General features: G+C 39.1%; 2 protein-coding genes across 3 annotated transcripts; one reads left to right on the top strand and one right to left on the bottom strand.

The window, feature by feature from the left end:
• Positions 1-641: 641 nt before the first annotated feature.
• On the bottom strand, positions 642-7464 carry pus7l (pseudouridylate synthase 7 like). 2 transcript variants are annotated; one of them, XM_022749484.1, is made up of 10 exons: positions 7403-7464; positions 6116-6927; positions 5456-5615; positions 5027-5246; positions 3570-3668; positions 3264-3345; positions 2804-2969; positions 1873-2008; positions 1380-1433; positions 642-1295 (listed from the first exon to the last, which is right to left on the bottom strand). In XM_022749484.1, exons 2-10 carry the CDS (start codon positions 6903-6905, stop codon positions 963-965), a joined length of 2040 nt encoding a protein of 679 aa, XP_022605205.1. In that variant the 5' UTR covers positions 6906-6927; positions 7403-7464; the 3' UTR covers positions 642-962. The 2 variants fall into 2 exon arrangements, with proteins under 2 accessions (XP_022605205.1, XP_022605206.1); XM_022749485.1 differs by having other exon boundaries at positions 1882-2008.
• Positions 7465-11379: 3915 nt separating this feature from the next.
• LOC111224900 (tetraspanin-8-like) lies at positions 11380-17736 on the top strand. The gene is made up of 9 exons (XM_022749597.1): positions 11380-11584; positions 12507-12575; positions 13024-13131; positions 13299-13376; positions 14381-14476; positions 15380-15472; positions 15583-15654; positions 16129-16212; positions 16948-17736. The coding sequence occupies exons 1-9, from the start codon at positions 11525-11527 to the stop codon at positions 17071-17073; spliced, it is 786 nt and encodes a 261-aa protein (XP_022605318.1). The 5' UTR covers positions 11380-11524; the 3' UTR covers positions 17074-17736.
• The last annotated feature ends 1301 nt before the right edge of the window (positions 17737-19037 follow it).

The following is a 19037-nucleotide window of genomic DNA, read 5'->3' as shown; positions in this document are numbered from 1 at the left end:
TGTTCAGTTGGGTTGAGACCGGGTGACTGCAAAGGCCCAAGCATGTGACTCACATTGTTTTCATACCAATCAAACCATTCAGTGACGGTCAATATGAACACCAAAACCGCTTTGTGTGAGTGCCGATGGACACTATAATCCCACAATGCAATGCACAAAGAAAACGTTCACAATTAGAAAAAGATGGACTGTGGCAATAAAGAAACAACAAAACAGACAACAGAAAAAAAAAATTACAATGAGAGGAATGAACTCTGGAGAGACCAAATAAGAACATTATCAGTTGTGAGAACTTGGAGATTTATCAGTATGCGGAGGAAAACTGTCAAATTGTTTCAGTTGAATTCAAAATTGCTTTCCATTTTTGGTATTTTTTCCCCACTTTTTAATTTGAAAAGAATCGAAACGTCTTTGACTCTTTAAGAACTTGTATATGTATGGATGGATTAATATATCAATTTAGAAATTTGTTTTATCATTTCGGTTTTCGTTGTCCAATTATATATCAATTAATGAAATGCTGTATAACTATTTCGATTATGGTGGTCCTCCATACTGTGTTAGATGGAATCTGGACTCAGAGGAAAAGTTCACAAACACACAAAAACAAACGAACAAACAAAAAATGAGAAGTACAATGATTTCTTATCTGAAAGTTTTATTGATGGCACAAAACACAATGACTGTTTACATGCTATTACATTTAGATATGTTCACATTTGGCAGTGGCCCCTTTCATTAGAAGTTTTATTAACTAACTGCACATTATGCTTTTTCACTATGTAGCCTACAAACAAAATCTTCTGCTCAGTACTTCAACAACAAACTAAAGTGCTACTGATACTGTATCACAATCACTGTAGCGTCAATAAAGTTAAAAAATGTTGTTGGTGAGTTACAAAATGCTGACTCTTTTACACACAAGTATACACAAATACAACAGAAACAATTCCCCTTGAGTTCTACGGGTCACACTTCATGATCTCTCTGAGGCAGATGGTAGCGTAGCAGGAAGAATCCAGGTCGAAGTTCAAGGTGAGAGCGAGCGAGTCCTGCTTCCTTTCTCCTGTCACCTCTCCTCCTCCTCCATCCCTGCAGGCTGCTCTCTGGAGCTGGTAGCTGAGGTTGCGTGGAAGGGCCAGCAGGGGGCGGTAGCAGCCAGGCAGATTCAGTTTCAGGCTGCCGACTCTGAAGCGACAGTCCTCCAGTCCATCTCTGGCCAGTCTCTCCTGGTACCAGGTCCCCATGGCATTTTCTGGATACTTCACCGTGTTTCCTGGCATCGGCAGTAACACCTGACGGCATAATAACAAACAACTATAGTGATAAAAGTCGAAACAGTTGCATTTTAAATAGAAATATTTCCCTGAAATACATACTTGTCCTAGTTTGTAGACTCCCCCTTGCTCCTCTTGGTCTGTCACCACATGGATCTGTAAAATGAAGGAAGTAAAAGTCAGATATGAAGTGTTAAACTGCAGAGTTGCAGTTTGTATGAGAACCGAATGTAACATTTAACCACAAATTTCAGAGTAAAAGTAAATAAATACAGAGGCAAGATTCAACCACTTTTTCCAGTTCTCTTCTCTGATCTTTTATCTATCCTAAAAACAAATCATTGTGAAGGTGTATATACTGTATATTTGCAATTCTATGTAATTCCATGACTACTGTGTATATTCCATGGGATACTAACTGTATTACAGATGAAATACAATTGTAGAATTTGTGTTTTCCTATTGTATAAATTATGAAATGGGTATTACAGACGATTTTAACAGCTTGTATTCTGCCAACAGGCTTCCTCTAGTATCTAAACACAGTACATTTCCTTTGATGCAATGCAATTATATTCTTTTTCCATGTTCTAACCTTTCTCACCTGAGCAGAGCTGGTTTCTCCAGTGTCTTCTGGTTTGTTGTGCCCTTCTTGCATCCAGACTAGGTCTCCTCGCCTGACACTGTGGCCCAGAGTAGCCAACCTGTGAGCCGCCGCCTCGTTCCACACTCTGACAACCATAAACACAGACTGATCAGCGCAAATCACATTAATATTCATGTTAAAAAATAACACAAATATTGGGAGCTGGCTTAAATTTGAATTCATTACGACTCATTTTGAGACAGTTATTTATGATTATGTTGAATCCTTTCGTAAATAGAAAATAAATCACTGATTGAGGGCGGAATCTGTTTATGAATTACAAAGACAAAAGCAGGTGATGCTGGGTTAAAACTAACGCTACTTATTCCTGTTCATGTATCTCCATTACATGTGAATCACAGTGCTAGCATCAGATTTTCCAAAATTAATATTTTGCAATCTTTGCACAATTTGTACATTTATTTGATTTTATTACCAGATACACGATTATTTTGTTTAATTTATGAATATTTTGTCTGTTTTTTTTGTTTGTTTTTTTTTAAAGCAAAGGATATATAGTTTTATACCTCCCTGAATTCAAAACACTGTCTCAACTTGGGAAAACTGAATATTTATTTCTCTCTGATGCTTAGAAGAAGATGCTAAACAGCAGTAACTGTTAAACACAATTTCACAATCAGATCTAGCTCTATGACACACAAACTGGGGCTAGGTTAAACCCCGAAACTTATTGGATCTATCTAGCTGTGGAAAGTTTAAAAAAAAAACACTCTTTTTAAAATTTCTGACATATCGGTCAGTTACTACAATTTAGCAGCTCAATGGCAAACAGTAAAAAGTTTGTGAATCAACCGGGATGATGACTCTCGTAAGACTGTGTTGACTGTGCGTGTTTGGGGTTATCTTCCTTGCAGCTGACCTGCTACAGTAGGCGTGTGGGTAGAAGACTCTCATGCTGTGGGGCAGGCTGAGCCAGGCTTGGGCACATCCATCTGCACCTGTACCGTAGCGGTTCAGGGCCCGCAGCATCAGCCGCTCCCTGGCCTTAGACAATGGCATCAAAGCCAGAGACTCCTTAGCATTATCTGGTGTGGAGAAGCAGGAAAGACAGAAGTTTAAAAAAAAAAAAAAAATTTGCTATGTTGGCATGATTGTTTTCTACAGAATAGGATTCCAGCTGATTCTTTAAAATAAAATAGAGGAACTGGGCAGTTCATGTAATATTAACTGATTCAGAGTTTCCTCAAACTCACTGACTGATTCAGAGTTTCCTCAAACTCAGTACTGAAAAGGTCTTCTGAAGCAACTTTCACATCATCTTATGCACTTTAAGAAAAAAAAACAAAATCACAATGGTCAGTTGTTGTTCCAGCTCCCACCTGTCTGGAGGAAGTGCCTCTTTGCGTGGCTCTGAGGATCATTGCCTTCGTCTGGAGTGAAGAAGAGGCGCACAGCACTGACCTGACACACACAAGAACATACTGAGTACAAGCAGCCACACAGGGACTGTGCAGTCTGACAGGACATGATTATTTTACTGGGATGACACTGTTCGTCCTTCTGGAGACGCTGCACGCTTCCTGCGGTCAGACATGAACTGGTCACTTTGATGGACCAGTGGCAGCTCACCCGAATTTGACAGTATTAGGGGTAGTCATATCCCACCCTGTACACGTAACACTTACCATGTCTTCTTTGAGTAAAGCCAGTCCCACTCTGTCAGACTGAACGCTCTGTCCACTGCCAAACCTCTGTGGTCCATAGTAGTTGACAAAACCTCTGGCCTGCAACAACAATCAAAGTGAGCGTGACGGTGGCTATCCATTGGTACAGTAGCTAGTTTCAACCGAACAGCAGGAGTGAGACAGAAACAGCAGGCATCCACTACTCATTTTCATTAAAAAAAAAAAAAAAAAAAAAAACTAAAGCAACAATGTGTTAGTTTTACTCCAAGTACCTTTCTGTCTTTCCTGTCCTGTCTGTGAACTCAACACCAAGCCCTTTTTGTTCCTAACTAAGATGTAACTATGAGACAACAAGTCACAAAATATAAATTATTTTGAATAAAAAGCTGGTCACTGCAGTTTCTAGTAAACGTTACTCAAAATTAAGGAACTTGTGCATTTGTCGGGGATTATTTTTAATCGCGAATTAATACAGTTGGTGCTTTAGTGAGTGTTTATTGCAGCAGGACAGTGCACGTGGGATTGAGTCAAAAAAAAAACATTGCTTTGAGATTCTGCTCCATGTTGACACATGATTACATCACATCCTTTCTGCTAATTTGTCAGCTGCACATTCGTGCTGCCAATCTCCTATCCTATCACATCGCAAAGTTGTTCTACTGGGTTCAGATCTAGAGACTGCAGAGGCCACTTAAGTTCACTGAACTCACTGTCATGTTCCACGGCTTCTGCTTCGTGACACGGTGCATTACCATGCTGGAAGTGGCCGTTAGAAGATGGTAAATTGTGGCCATAAAGGGAGGCACATGGTCAGCAACAATACTCAGACAGGCTGTGGCACACTAACCATGATTAATTGGTATTAAGGGGCCCAAAGCGCGCCAAGAAAACATTCTCCACACATAACACCTCCAGCAGTAGCCTGGACCGTTGACACAAATTCTGACCGTACCATCTGCATGCCTCAGCAGAAATCCACATTCATCAGACCAGGCTACGTTTTCCAAGTCTTCAACTGTCCAGTTTTGGTGAACCTGTGTCCACTGCGTCACTGCCGCTCACTAGATGTTGGCACCATTCTGAGTGAAAATCCCAGGAGATCAGCAGTTTCAGAAATACTCAAACCGCCCGGCACCAACAATCATGCCACTGTCAAAGTCACTGAGATCATATTTTGTCCCCATTCATTCTGATGTTTGATGTGAATATTAACTGAAGTTCCTGACCTTTATCTGCATGATTTTAAGGTCATCCAATCACAGGATTGGCTGATTGGATATTTGCATGAATAAGCAGGTGTACAAGTGTCCCTAATAAATTGCATGTGGATTGTAAAAGTCTAGACATTACTTAAAAGGTAGATATTTTATTCTGGTTCACATAAAAAGTTACATTTGTGTGTGTTTACATTGGGACAATATTTGTTTAGGTCGACAAAGGAAAAACCTGAATAATACCTTGACATTCTCCACTGCTTCCTTTACCAGCGCTGCCAGGCGAGCGTGTCTGTCTGCACCAGAGGAGTGTGTGTCACTGGCTCCGTGTGGTCTCAGGTCGCGGACCACCAGGTCAAAGTGGTTCCCCTGCAGTCGTCCAAGCCTGAGAGGCTCGCTGACAGAGCGGACCTGAGACAGACGCATCCCTCTCCTCTCGAACTCGCCCGTCTTCTCTTTCAACCTAATGACGCATAACATCAAATAAATAAAAACATTCAGATTTCTGCCATTAATTACGAGGCTTCAAAGCGAACACAAATGATAGTAAAGAACCTTAACATCTGAGGGCTGTTGCAACCCTCCGTCTTGCTTTTTGTGTCGCCTGTTTGTGAACAGGAAAAAAACGTGAAGACCAAACCAACCAAATCCATAAGAGAAATGCAGCACTACCGTTGAGGTGAGACCTTCTTCACCACCATGGACTGATAGGTGATGGCTCTCTTATCTTTGATCCCAGCGTAGGTGAAATCTGACGGTAGGACACCGAGAGCTGCGGCCATGTAGCTGATGGCCTCCAGAGTCTCCAGGTTCTCCTTACACAGGGTGAACGCTGAAACAGAGGGCACGCAAAGGATAACACATTGGTGGTTTTCTTTCTTTCATAAAAATATTACAAAAAGGTATCAATAGGTGTGCGACGTTGATGATGGAAGCTAAGTAACAGAAAAAGTCCTATGTGTGCCTTCCAATATTTTTCCAAGCTTTTTCAGCACTTTTCTTGTCTTCATTTTCCAGACCTGAAAAAATGCCAATTGATGTTAGTTCAGAGTCGGAACAACTACACCCTTTTCCCCTCACTACAGCTGAAATGATTTTTTAGAGGAAGACTATCAGAAGAATATTAAAATGTCAGTGGTTTACTAGTTTTCTTAGTGTTATATGATAATAATTTTAATATCTTTGGGTTTTGAACCGTTGGTTAGGAAAAAATAATCAATTTGCAGACATCACCTTAGGCTCTGGCACATTTTTTAAATCTTTTTTTCTGATGTTTTATGTATTTAATAAGAGAATAATCAATAATGAAAAAGTTGCCGTCCTACACCTTACCAGTGTACACTTCTTCTTCCTTCCGCTCATCTGCGCTTCTCTTCTTCGGCCTCCCTCGCTCTCTCAGCCTCACTGAGATTGCTGTGCTCCCCTGATCGCTGAAGCTTTTCGTCTCCACCAGTTTCCCAAACCTGCGGCTCAGGAAGTGATGGACCGCCGTCCTGTGCTCCTTATTGTCGTCAGGTCCAAACGTGTAGGATGAGCCCCGCACTTTGGCATCTATGAACCTGAAGAAGTCCTCTGCTTCGTCCTCTGTGACCAGCTGGGAGAGCTCTCTGTAGTCGGGGTCCTCCCTCACCCTGATCTCGGGCTGAATGGTGACGGTCATGAGGAAGGGGAAGCGGTGTCTGACGGCCCGGTGGACGTTGGCTCTGTGGTGTTTGTCAGTGAAGGATCCCAGGGATAACTCCTGCTGGGTTGGCTTTTCGTCTTTGAGAGTCAACACAAACTGCTCAAGCTCATCGCTGACTGACTGGCCTAAAATCACACCTAAATCAAAGCTGCCTGGACTAGGTGGGGCAACATCTACCTCATAATCAGCTGGGACATCTGTGTCGTGTGAGACAGAGGACTGATTATTATGCCTAAATTCTGCAGCGGTCTCATTGTTTTTATATGAGGAGGCGCCACCTGGGCTCTGTGTTGCTGTAGCTTTATTAACCTGCTGTCCATTGACATCTATCTCAGTCACCACAAAGTCTTTGATAAAGTTTTTGATGCTTCCGAGAAAACCTTCATGGCTTGATATGAAGCATGCAGGGACGTTCACAGCATCACTGTCCTGCTTCATGGTCACTTCATCAGGGCTCCCTCTTTGAGCAGACAGAAATAAGAAATGTTGGGAGGCAAAAAAAAAGCAAATTTATATGTACAGCACAATTCATACACTTGAGGCTAAAGGAGAATGTAAACATGTGTCCAAAATAAGAGACTATCATGGAGAAGATAAACATAAGGTGATAAACTTAACATTACACGGCAGCAGCGAAGAATAGGATTTTAAGCCTGCTCTTAAAAGGTAGTCAGATTTGTGACACAGCTTAAAAAGCAATGTTAATATTCTTAGAAAGATGATAGGTGCTTTATTTCTGCATAAGCATAGGTTATACATGCGAAATAGTCCGTCTATTTACAGTAATATCCGTATCCTACACATTATCCCTGCCTCGACTATGGTGACAGAGAGCTGTACCTGCTTTAACAAAGACAGTAAAGCACATTTCTGTCTTTAAACGGGAATATAAATGTATTATTAAGAAATAATAACTGTTTATTTACTCAACGAACCTGCATGCGGTGTGTAAACCAGAGGCTTTTCATGTAAACACAACCACGCCGACACAATTCAGTCTACTTCCGCGCCATGTGACCGTCATGTGACTTTTCTTAAAGGGACCGACAACAAAGTCAGGAGCGGATTCATTTCTGCAGCCCACACCCCATTGTGATAAACACGTGCAACATGTTGTTACACCTGCTACGTTACACTCACAACTGTAATAAACTCATGGGCTGTTAAGGTTTCTTGTCGGAAGGCAATGAAACAACTACAGAGAATTCCTATTCCTTTTCCATGATTTCTTTTATAAATGTCATTGTAATATGGCAGTCATTCCAAAGACATGGTGTGCTTCCAGAGAAATGAAGAGCAGCACCCCAGTAGGTTGGGGTGGGATTTCCTTGCAGTGGGTTATTCACTGGTACTTTGTGCCCTCCAGTTAATTCTTGCTTTGATACCACACGCAATGAAATGTTCGTTTAACACAATGGTTTAACTTCAGCAGTTCCCAGAAGAAATTAAGACAGGAAACAGTAAATCAATTGTATAGCAACAACTGAAAGTCACAACACACACACACACGTTTGTTATGCATTTTTTATCCAGTTTCTTGGCATTTTGTATGACGAACTATTCAACAAAGAAGCAAGAAGTCTTGATCTCCTCTGTGGGAGTTTTGTGCAACATAAAGGGAATGTACTATTACTTTCTCAAAGATAAAGATATACACTAATAATAAGTGGATTACACTATGCCATTACTTGGCTCCAGGGACTGCCTAAAAGGCAATAGGGCAGTAGGGCAGAGTCAGAAGCATTTCTCGAAATTAAAGGGTCCCTTGCCTGGCTGTTGTTGAAATCTAAGCTTCATTTTAAATTGTAAATCCAGAGTAGTTGCACAACTCCAAATTTTGCAATGATCATATTTATTGCAATATGTTCTTAATACTGGCTGGGAGTTAGGGTCGAGTCAGGGCGATGTCAGAGCAACCTACTCTTCAAACTTTCAAAACTGCTTTTCAGAAACCAAACGGTGATGTAACAGAGTGTACGTCCATCTTGATATACAGTCTATTAATTGTAGTTCTCACATAAAAATCGATGGACTTTCCCCTCAGCCAATGCTGAGGCTTTGAATGATGATCAATATATCAGATATTAAAATGCAAAAGCTGTCATACATTTTCTTTCCTGTGTATCTCTCCAATGTAGCACTTACATATACAGACTTCATGTAAGCAGATACTTAGTATATTCCCACATATCCTCAAGATGTTGCTTTGGTAAATTAAACTGCACAACATTTATCGCTAGAGAGTGGATCTGGTCCAAGCATTTCCGGTAAAGTAAATTTTCTTGGTCTTTTGTTTCAATCCGCCCACCAGCATAATCTGCGCCAAAGAATGCATCAGTGCAGTTATGTCAACCAGATGTGTGAATTTTTGCCAATTTACACATGTGTGTGCCAAAGATGTTGTGGATGTGCACTGGTGAATTTGACTAAAGCAACTGGAAGCATGGGGCACTAAGAAAGCTGCTATGTACTTTATGTGTATATTGATGTCTGCCTGAGAGAGTGATGTGTACAGCATGTTTTCAGGAAGTATATATGTCCTGCAGGACATGCTCTACTCTTGATCTGTTTTGAATGTTCAAAATATTTTGGTAGTTCTCCAGTGACTACTAATGTTACAACAATGTGCATCTGTGTTTGTGTAGGGATATGTGATAGATGGATAGATGGTGAGAGTGTTTGTACTTGTGTGTGGGACCCAGACAAGAAGTCATGTGATGCGGCCTCTCAATCGTTCCTTTGTTTTTCCAAAAAAGGACAAAAAAGTGTGAAGGCAAGTTCTGTCATAGAAATATTCACACACAAATAGGTCTCAAAAAGGAGAGATATCACATTCTTATTTTGCTGTGTTCTTCATGATCAGTCTCTTTCTTCCTTTCCTCTTTCAGGGAATCCGCTGCCTGTTTAATGTTATGTTCCTGTTTATGTCTCCTTGTGTACCAGCTTCCTGCGTGTTGCATCTTGTCATCTGCTACTGCCAACTCGTCTGCCTGTTTATCCACCTCTAAGCCTGTTTATTCATATTAAAGTAATTTCACCCGTCATGAACTTCATCAACCAAACTGTAATACCCTTTCTGAGAGTACACTCCCAAATTTTTTTGATGAAGTCAGCACAATGAACTAATAAAGCTTGTCTGAATAGATCTTTTTCTGGTTAATTCAGAAAAACACTTGTGAGGTGTGCATGTTCCTTCAGGGGCATATTGACTGGGCCCTCTTTATCGTCACTTCTTGCATCCAGATATAAAAAGAATGTGTCTGAGATGTAGATTCCTCAAAAACATGCTCTGTCTTTGGTCTCCACAACTCATTAAATCTGTTTTCTGCTGTGTTCATCGCAGTGGTCAGTACCTACCAATAGTGATCAAAAGACGGACAACCTAAGAACTGGCGACAGGCTCATTGATGTACGTGGAGAGCCGACTGGCCCATGTGGTCCAATCCCACAGACGTACGACTGTAACACTAACTGAGCAGAAAAATGAGTGCTGGCTATGATGGAAAGCTGCAACTTACCAGATTCAAAAGACATGCTGCTAATGTCTTGGTGCTTGATGCCAAAGGACCCTTTCAGAGGTCTTGTGGAGTCCATGCCTCAACAGGTCAGAGCTGTTTTGGCGGCATGAGTGGGACTTACACAATATTTGGCAGGTGGTTTTAATGGATGCATGACTTTAAACCCCATCTTAGGCCTCCTTCTATATTGTATATTCAATATTAGTCAGTGCCAAAAAGACCATGATCACATTTTCTATTACAGCGTGTGTTGATGAGGAGCTGGGTTGTATTTATTTGCTGTCCCCGAATAAACATTTCTGCTCCAGCTGATGATCACCTGTAATCAAATCACCCTACACATTTTAGCATGTGAGTGAATGAGATCACACATATACCCTCTATATTTGATCTATGAATTCTTCTGAACAATAGGCCTCATTCACCAACCACTCTTAAGAAGAAATTCCTTCTTAAAACCCACTTACGCACTTTTTAGAAAGATTCTGATATTCACCAATTTTTTCTTAGTTGGGATTTGTTCTTAGGTAAGAACAGAATCTAAGCACACTCAAGAGCACTGCTACGCACATTTGAGTGCTGACATGTTTGAACACAATAAGTGGTTATTGCGTTTTCTACGGTTCTACAGTAATATTATAGGCCTATTATATTATTTAAATTACAATAATATTTTTGTCATTAAAATATATTTTTTAAAATAACTTTTGTTATTTTACAAAGCATTATGGTCTTTTGAAATAAATGAACGCTACATTAATACTTAACGCTCTTTTCCGGCTCACTTCCTGCAGCAGTACCTTCACTGCGTTTTGATTCCGGTGCTCCATCTTTAGATTTTCGTATCTCTTTGTGGCTTCTTTCTGTGTCTGCACACGACCCTTCAGTCTCATGCCCCTTTACGGGCATTTTCGGGCGTTTACCTATGCTAATTGGGGCCAACTGGCACACGCTTTCAATTTACGAGGAGATTGGCACTCATTAATCTAAGAAAACAGATGCGCACAATTCTGCAGTTTTAGAACACGTTCATGAACCTGACGTAGAACTTTCTTAAGAACTTAAGAAAGAATTTAAGAAAATATTTAAGAAGATATTGGTGAATGAGGCCTACTGTCTTTATAACATCATCATTTACATAAATGCCTACAGTGTGAGCACACCGAGCAGCTGATTCCAGGCTCCAGACCAGAGCCCTCAAAGCAGAAATAAACAGTTTGGATCACCTTTTCTTCCGTTGAACAATGTGTAAAGATAAACTGTATCTGTGCAAATGTTCCCCAAAGTTCTGTTCATTATTTCCTCACTTCTCCAACTCCACACACGCATACACAGTCCCCTCTCTCCAAAAGGGGAGGGGCTTTCCCAGAAGAACGTGGGGATTCCTTCCGCTTTATCTGTTTATAAATATCAACAAGACATGAAGCCTCCCAAGGATTATCTCTCTCTCTTTCTCTCTCTCTGTAGGACGTGGATATCTTTTATAAGAAAGCTTCAAACGCCATTAAATATACTGATCGCGAATTCAAGAGAAACAAAATGGGGAAAGTGAACGTCTATTTGAAACGGAGTTACATTGCTGTGGCCAGTTTGATCGGTGTAAGTAGATATTTCTCTTTTAACAAGAAATGAAAGCCCTCTGTTGATAACAATTTGAAATTGTCATGTGACGTAAGAGGAATTTATATGTGTAGGTAGTGTACTCAATATTATAAGCAGAGGTGGACAGAGTGCACGACTCCATTTGAAAGTATAATACAAGTGAAAGTTGTTCAAATTTTTTTACTTGAGTTAAAGTACAGGCGTAGGCTGCTTACTTTTTAGAAATTTTAAAAAAAGTATTCAATTTTTTTAATGTCATCACATTGTTGCATTGCTCCACTTTCTAATTTACAGAACCGAATGACTCTGTAACAACCTACTGAATGTACTTGACTGACTTGTAGAATAAAAGGCTTGTAGAATATCCTATAGAAATGATCATAAAAACACAATTGAATCAACAAAAGGACCAACACAACTACAATAAGCTGTCTGCTTATCTGGAATTAAACAAATGTTAAATACCTTGACATGCTTCCTCAAACTGGAGGCTAATTTTTGTAAGCAGTTTTGAAGTTTGGTCACAATAAACACAGCAAACATTTTAAATGAAAGGAATCTTTCTTTATTTCTGAAATTTCAAACATGGACTTAACTTTACTCAAGTAAAGATAGTTGAAAAATGTACTCAAGTACCGTCCTATAGTAAATGTACTTCGTTACTGTCCACCCCTGATTATAAGATGCCATTACACAAATTACACTTTATTGTAATGTCCTATGTATAATGTTTCCAAGTTGCTTGTTTTGTCTGGATAACAGTGAAAAATCCCAAGATATTCAGTTTACTGTCACACAAGACAAAGAAAAGCAGGAAATCCTCGAAACTGAGAAGCTTGAATTAAAATGTTTGAATCAGAATAGTTGCAGATGAATTTCTGCTGATGTTAAATAATGCAGTGTGTCGCTTCTGTTGCAGATTATCGGTGCTCTAATGTTGGCATACACTCTGTTCACCCACGGACATTTATACAGAGATGACTATGAGGTAATATTTATCAGTCTATCTTCCAGCTCAAATTGTTTTTTTTCCTATCGAAAGTTTTTATTCTCACAGTATTTTCCTCAACAATACCACACAACTAAACACATTTAGCACTAAAAATATGAGTTAAAGTCCAACTATGAATCCACTTTGATCCTTTTATAAGTTGGTGCAAAATATAGTATTCCAATTCACCAGATAGGGTGATAAGGTATAGCTCCAACTAGTCATCATTTCCTCAGTAAAAGTACTGGAATAATACTGCTTTCTGTATGGTTGATGTATGTCTAAACTGACCTCGACATTTCCAGTGATCCAGTTACAATGAAACTGCAGGAACTATAGACAGCAATTGAGACATATCAGTAGCATGCATGCTGACACTGGGCATCGAACTTTTTCAGTGTTCACTGAGCCCGTTGACCTGGTTCTCTCTCAATTTTCTCCACAGATAGAACCAACCATTTATGGCTTGTATGGTTTTTCCATTGCAACTCTGCTCCTGGCCATAACTGGTTTGTTTGGTGCCTGCAAAAAGAAGAAATGGGCGCTGATATTGGTGGGTAAATAAAAAAACTAAATTTGTTTGGTAGTAGTAGTGAACAATTATGATCTACAACAAACCCCTTCACCTTTTCCCATGATGAAATTGCTCATACGTGTATATATATATATGTGTGTGTGTGTGTGTGTGTGTGTGTGTGTGTATGTGTGTGTGTGTCTCAGTTTGCAGTTGGAATGATCCTGAGCAGCCTGTACACAATTACGCCTGCTGTCATAATTGGACTGTTTAGGAAACCTCAGGTATTACAAAGCTGACTTTAAAATGTGTTGTGTTGTCCATTCTTGTATGGTGGCTTACAATTTTAATGGTGGCAGATTAGCTACCACTTGAAATTCACGTTAGTTTTTCAAACAGTGGGTTATTGATTTCACACCAAAGTAAACAAAATAGGCTTCCCATTTCTAGCTGCTTATGTTGGATTTTCGAGGCTGAAATGACCATTGCTAGCTGATTTGATCAGCTGTAGCTAGCTATCGTAAGCAGATGCTAATTCTACAAACTCTGTGAGCTGGTTGAACGCTCAATCTGTGTTTTTAATGTTTCCAGCAGGTTCATTTTAAAATAAAAAGCCTGTGAAAGGGTTTAAATGTGCACATAGTGGCTAAAGTTGCTCTTCCCTATCAAAAAGTCAGCATCGATTCATAAAGGTGGAAATCCCACATAATACAAAATGGCTCAGCCTGTGGATATAACACTAAGTTACTATAGTAGGAAGTAAGTTAGCTAGCTGATCCTGTGAATAACACTAGGTTGCTATAGTAGGTAGTATGTTAGCTAGCTGGGTATGCTAATGTTTGCAATTTACATTATGGCTCATAAACATACAATTTAATCCATTCCTTCTGTTCTAGTGTTTTTGGTTTTGAAAAGGTAACCCAAAAAAAACACCCTCCTACAAACTCAACTACCTTTAATAAAAAGTACTTATTTTAATTAACAGAATATGTCAGAGGAATCAGGAATCTTGATGAACCTACATATCTGTATGTGTTTTTGAGATAAATTAAGCGAGTTGCATAAATTTCAGTCAGATGAGCCACAAATATTCAAACAGAAACCTCACAGATACCTTCCAGATTTAGATTTAAATCACTGTAAACCTATTCCAGCAAAATCATGGCTGCTGGTGATTTTAGGTTTGGCCGAATACATTTTATCAATCACAAAAAAAAGCATACATTAACATTTTCAAATAGTTTTTTATTCCTTGTAATTTTATATAACTTTTTTTTTGTTTGTGCAGGTGGTTAAAGAACTGAAGGAGATGTTCGAAGGTGGGGAACATTCGGGTCTTTTAAACGATGTTCATAGAGCCCACCTCAACAACACACAGATGGAAGTAGGTAACAATAGACCTCATACAAATACTGGTCATACAGATTTGTTCTTAAGTGGGATGAGAATTTGTGGCTGCAATGAGTTGCCTCAGGGTGTTTATGCAGATCACTATCTAGTATCATCACCTAGGCTGTTATATAATGTAGTCTAACATCTCATTGACTTGTTGTCCCTTTGACCACCTCGCACATTAGTCATGGACTGTTTTGCTGCCGAAATATGTTTTTACCAGTGAACTTCATGTTGCCGTAACCACGTTGTGGTTTCCCTTTCCCCTATTTGTTTCCGCCCACAGTACAGTGGAAATCTGATGACATATCATCGACTGATGTTTGAGTCACATTTTCTAATAATTTTGGGTCCTCTAATTTGACTAATGTCTTTGCTAAATTTGTTATGTTTTTGTTCAATGATAAGCTTGTGCAGTAGAAAAAGAAAGAAAGTTTGGTCAAATCTGACTTGAAACATGTACAAACAAATGTCCTAGTTCAATCTTATTTTTATGGAGCACAATCTCATAGAGAAGCAGATGAATATGCTTGTAGAGGATCAATACAAAATGATCAACTTTATTACGCTGTTACCACATATCATGAAATGTCTTGCAGCTGATGAGACAAGATGAAGTTGTAGTGCATGGTAATCATCAGATCTGCCAAAAACGATGGCTCGGACAAGCCGTTTCTTAAGGCCCTGCTTTCCTGAAAGAGGATTCAAACAGAACGCACAGCCTCCTGGCACAAATGCACATAGGTGTGACAAACAAATTCCTCAGTAGCACAAACCTGACACAGTTCAGTAAATTTAACTGAGTAGATTGTTAGTAGGAGGAATCTGGAGATGGGGTCGGGATTTTGCAGTTACAAAATCTCTTTACACATTTTAATTTCCTCCTCTGTCTCAGTTGCAGTGTTGTGGACTGAGTCAGGGCTACAAGGAGTGGGGCAACGACATCCCTGAATCTTGCATATGTACTGAAGCGTCCACTAATCCATGTGTGAGTGTGAAAGCAATTTCTGTACCAAGCTTACATGGCTAATAGACTCTTATCTTGCTGTTGCATCACCTGTCAGCATTCGGCTAATGATTCATGTCTGTGTATTCCAGGTGGCAGTTCCTATAGACAGCCTACACTCTAAGGACAAGATTGATGACCAGCCCGTCATGGTTTATAAAGAGGTAACAACAACATTACAGTTAAAAATGTTTGTTTATATATTTACAGGTTGATGTGAAAACTGCATTACAACTGTAATGGAGGCATTTAAACTCGGTGAATATAGTATGTGTACATAAAACAACAGTTGTTTAATTCAGAAGATAGTTATTTTTTATTCTCCTTTTTGCAGTTTGCAGCTCACATCAATCCGAAAACTAGGAGCAGAAAACAGATCATCTCTGCATGGGGCTGTATTTTCAAAGCCTACTAATACTAAGGGAAGGTCATAATAGAACAGTGCAACACAGTAGTTTCCAGACTTTATAGGTTTGTGACAAATTAAAAGGAAGAAGGATTTTTTAATGTTTTATTTTTCATATTCTAAAACATAAGGAATATCCTCTCCTGCCTGAACTCTTATTAGATGGAACTACAAGTTTGTTTCATAGAACATATGAAAAGTTACACTGATGGATTCACTCTCTCTCTTTCAGCCATGCCTTCCATACTTGATTGATAGATACGTTTTCCTCCTGAATGTGACTTCGGGCGTGTTGCTGGGACTCACATTACTCTCGGTATGTACTGTCAACCTCTCTGTCTCTGTCATGAATGTACCCACCCACTTTCCCATGTCCATTTCACTTTTACAGTTTCTGGCTGATTTTCAAAACCTGTCTGATCATTGCTCTCTTGACTACCCAGCTGCCAAAATCCAGTATTGGGCAGATAAAATACGTATACACTCATCTGAGTCATCTCCAGTCAGCACTGTGTTGCTCAGGACAGTAAGCTTAAGAAACAGCAGCAAGTGGACTTTTTTTTTTGTCCAGGATTTCACCTCCTCGGGTGGGAAACGCGCTGCGAGATCTTGCTTGTGAAGGTTGTCAGATTTGTAATCTGCAGTTCATAGTCTCATAAACAAAGACTATACAGAGCAGTGCTCTCTTTGTTGTAAACATGCAAATACATTATCTTTTATACAGTACTATTGGGAAAATAAAATAATCTTTTTTTAAGCCTTTTTGACTTGTGAGAGTAGGGAAAGTGCAGGTGTTGTTAAGGATATTAATGATGGCTCTGTATTTAAATGGAATTCAGCCATTTTTTATCTTAACTTGTTGTCATTAAAACCTGTCACCATGTGTGAAGTAAAGCCTATATCTCACTCTGTCTTTCTGCTTTGCCTTTTCTGCCCCCCTCAGTCTCTTTCTGAAATTGCAGCTCTATTCAAAGCAACACATTGGCATATGATGAAACAACAAAAGATGAGTAGGAACTAAAGACCCACCTCTGTTTCTCTGTCCTTTTAGGTTTTGTCAGTAGTGCTGAGTATTATCATCTTGTGTCAGCTGAACAAGAAGGAAGATTCCCCTGCAGTGGTCTACAGTGCAAAGGCAAAAGCGGGCAACTACACCACTCTTACAGAGTTAATCTGATTTCATTTTTTTTTCTTTGTGGCTGCTCTTTACATTGGTGAATATCATCATGTCAGCAAGTGAGAAAAAACAGTGGGAACAATGGGATTTTTACAAGTGTATATATGTTGCTTGAATATCCAAATGTATTTGTTGCTCGGTTTTCTGTCTCTTTAAAACTTAGACCCTTTATTAATTTTACTCCTGCCTGAATATGCGTGTTTTTGAAATTGGAGACTCTGAAAATAGCAAGAAACTGTTAAAAAGCATTCCCTTTTCATTGTGATAATCAAAAAAGATGATGAAAACTGAGATACATAAGCTACACATTAGCTCTGAATCCAGTTACAGAATAATGGAAAGAGATAGTTCAGATAGTTGGTATTTTCATCCCAGATTGAAATCGTAATTTTGCACATTTGATTGAAGATATAAGCCCTCAGCACAGCAAACATACAGCAAAATTAGACATTTTGTACGATATGTAAATAGAGTAAAACATTAATGTGAGATGATTGAAGACTGTGTGCGTTTAGGAAAGAAGCACTGATGAAGACATGAATGCAGAAACGTGAATGTATTACAACTTGAGTGAGAATAACTGTATTTTAAAGTTTTATATCTTTTTCTGTATTATATTGTGCCAGATTTTATGTAAACTTTGTTGTTTTCAGTTTTTCTAAATTTTCGGTGTCATTTTAATTAAAGAAACTGTTTGAGTACGTGGGGTAGTTTTAAAGTCGACGTATATTCATATTTTGACATTAATAATTTCATTTCTGATAGGGTGGGATACTTGCACACTGTCCAACCCAGCTGTCATGACATTGTAGATGTTGAAATGTCCCATTTTTTTTTGAGCACTTAAAGGACTTCTCTTTCATTAAGGCTTAAAAGCGAAGGTTCAGAGTTCATTCTGGACTTCAGAAACTGCAACTGACAAAATAATCTCACCTCAACGACTTTAATAACTGTTCTGGAACTTTTGAATAATTAAATTCACAGCTAATTCACACTTTTTTGTGGTTTCCTTAAGGGGCTGGATAAAAAGGATTTGGGAGCACAGTGGAACCTTATGGTCAAGTTTAAAAAAAAACAAAAAAAAACAGCAGTTAAAATTTCTTGAGTATGGTTGGTAGATAGCTAGGTTGTCATTAAAACATCTCATCGTGTCTATGTCAAGATCTCTCTCACTTCATTTGCCTTGCCTTTTCTGCCCCCCTCAGTCTCTTTCTAAAATTGCAGCTCTATTCAAAACTATGTATTGGCATCGGATGACGAAACAAAAGATGAGTAGGAAGTAAAAAGACCCATCTCTGTTTCTCTGTCCTTTAGGTTTTGTAATTGTAGTAATTGTAGTATTTTCATCTTGTGTGGGTTGAATCAGAAGGAAGATACCCCTGCAGTGGGCTACAGCGCAGAGGCAAAAGCAGGCAACTACATCACAACTCTTGCAGAGCCGGCAGAGTTCACTTGATTTCATTGTTTTTGTTTTTCATAATGTCAGCATAAAAACATCGGAAACAACGGCAAATATACAAGGTCACATGGTGTATTTATGATGCCTGAATATACCAGAAGTTGCCTACAACATGTAAATATGTAGATATGATTTTAACCTGATTATATTTACACATGGTAATTAACATGTGTCTGCAGTGTCCACATTGAGATCCGATCACTCTGTCCAAGCTCAGTTCCAAGCTCCTCTCATTTGTGCGGGTCAAAAAAACCGAACTGTATGTAAAGTAATTCAAAGTAGCCCCACCTCAACCAGCTACAAGAGTAAAATACTGCTTTCACATTGTTTCATCAGAGAATACTTCTGTACTTTTACTTACATGGAATTAATAGTTTGTGTTTTTTTTTTGTATTTTTATTTAAGTAAAGGATGTATGGACTTCTTCCACCACTGAGTTCTTGTTTTGCAGGCAGAAGGCCCCATTTCTGTTATTAGATATTATATTACTGGATTAGTATTACTG

The sequence above is a fragment of the Seriola dumerili genome, unplaced genomic scaffold (genome assembly GCF_002260705.1).
Source record: "Seriola dumerili isolate Sdu_G_001 unplaced genomic scaffold, Sdu_1.0 BDQW01000138.1, whole genome shotgun sequence".
Classification (NCBI taxonomy): Eukaryota; Metazoa; Chordata; class Actinopteri; order Carangiformes; family Carangidae; genus Seriola; species Seriola dumerili.
The sequence above is the reverse complement of the archived record's forward strand: the minus strand, read 5'-3'. Positions and strand labels throughout refer to the sequence as shown.

Coding starts and splice junctions, on each gene's coding strand:
- pus7l (XM_022749484.1), bottom strand. CDS start 6,905: ATGAAGCAGGACAGTGATGCTGTGAACGTCCCTGCATGCTTCATATCA. Junction 1,434..1,872: donor GCTCTGCTCAGGTGAGAAAG/GTTAGAACATGG, acceptor TTCATTTTACAG/ATCCATGTGGTGACAGACCA. Junction 1,296..1,379: donor GAGTCTACAAACTAGGACAA/GTATGTATTTCA, acceptor TTATGCCGTCAG/GTGTTACTGCCGATGCCAGG.
- LOC111224900 (XM_022749597.1), top strand. CDS start 11,525: ATGGGGAAAGTGAACGTCTATTTGAAACGGAGTTACATTGCTGTGGCC. Junction 11,585..12,506: donor CTGTGGCCAGTTTGATCGGT/GTAAGTAGATAT, acceptor CTTCTGTTGCAG/ATTATCGGTGCTCTAATGTT. Junction 14,477..15,379: donor TCAACAACACACAGATGGAA/GTAGGTAACAAT, acceptor CCTCTGTCTCAG/TTGCAGTGTTGTGGACTGAG.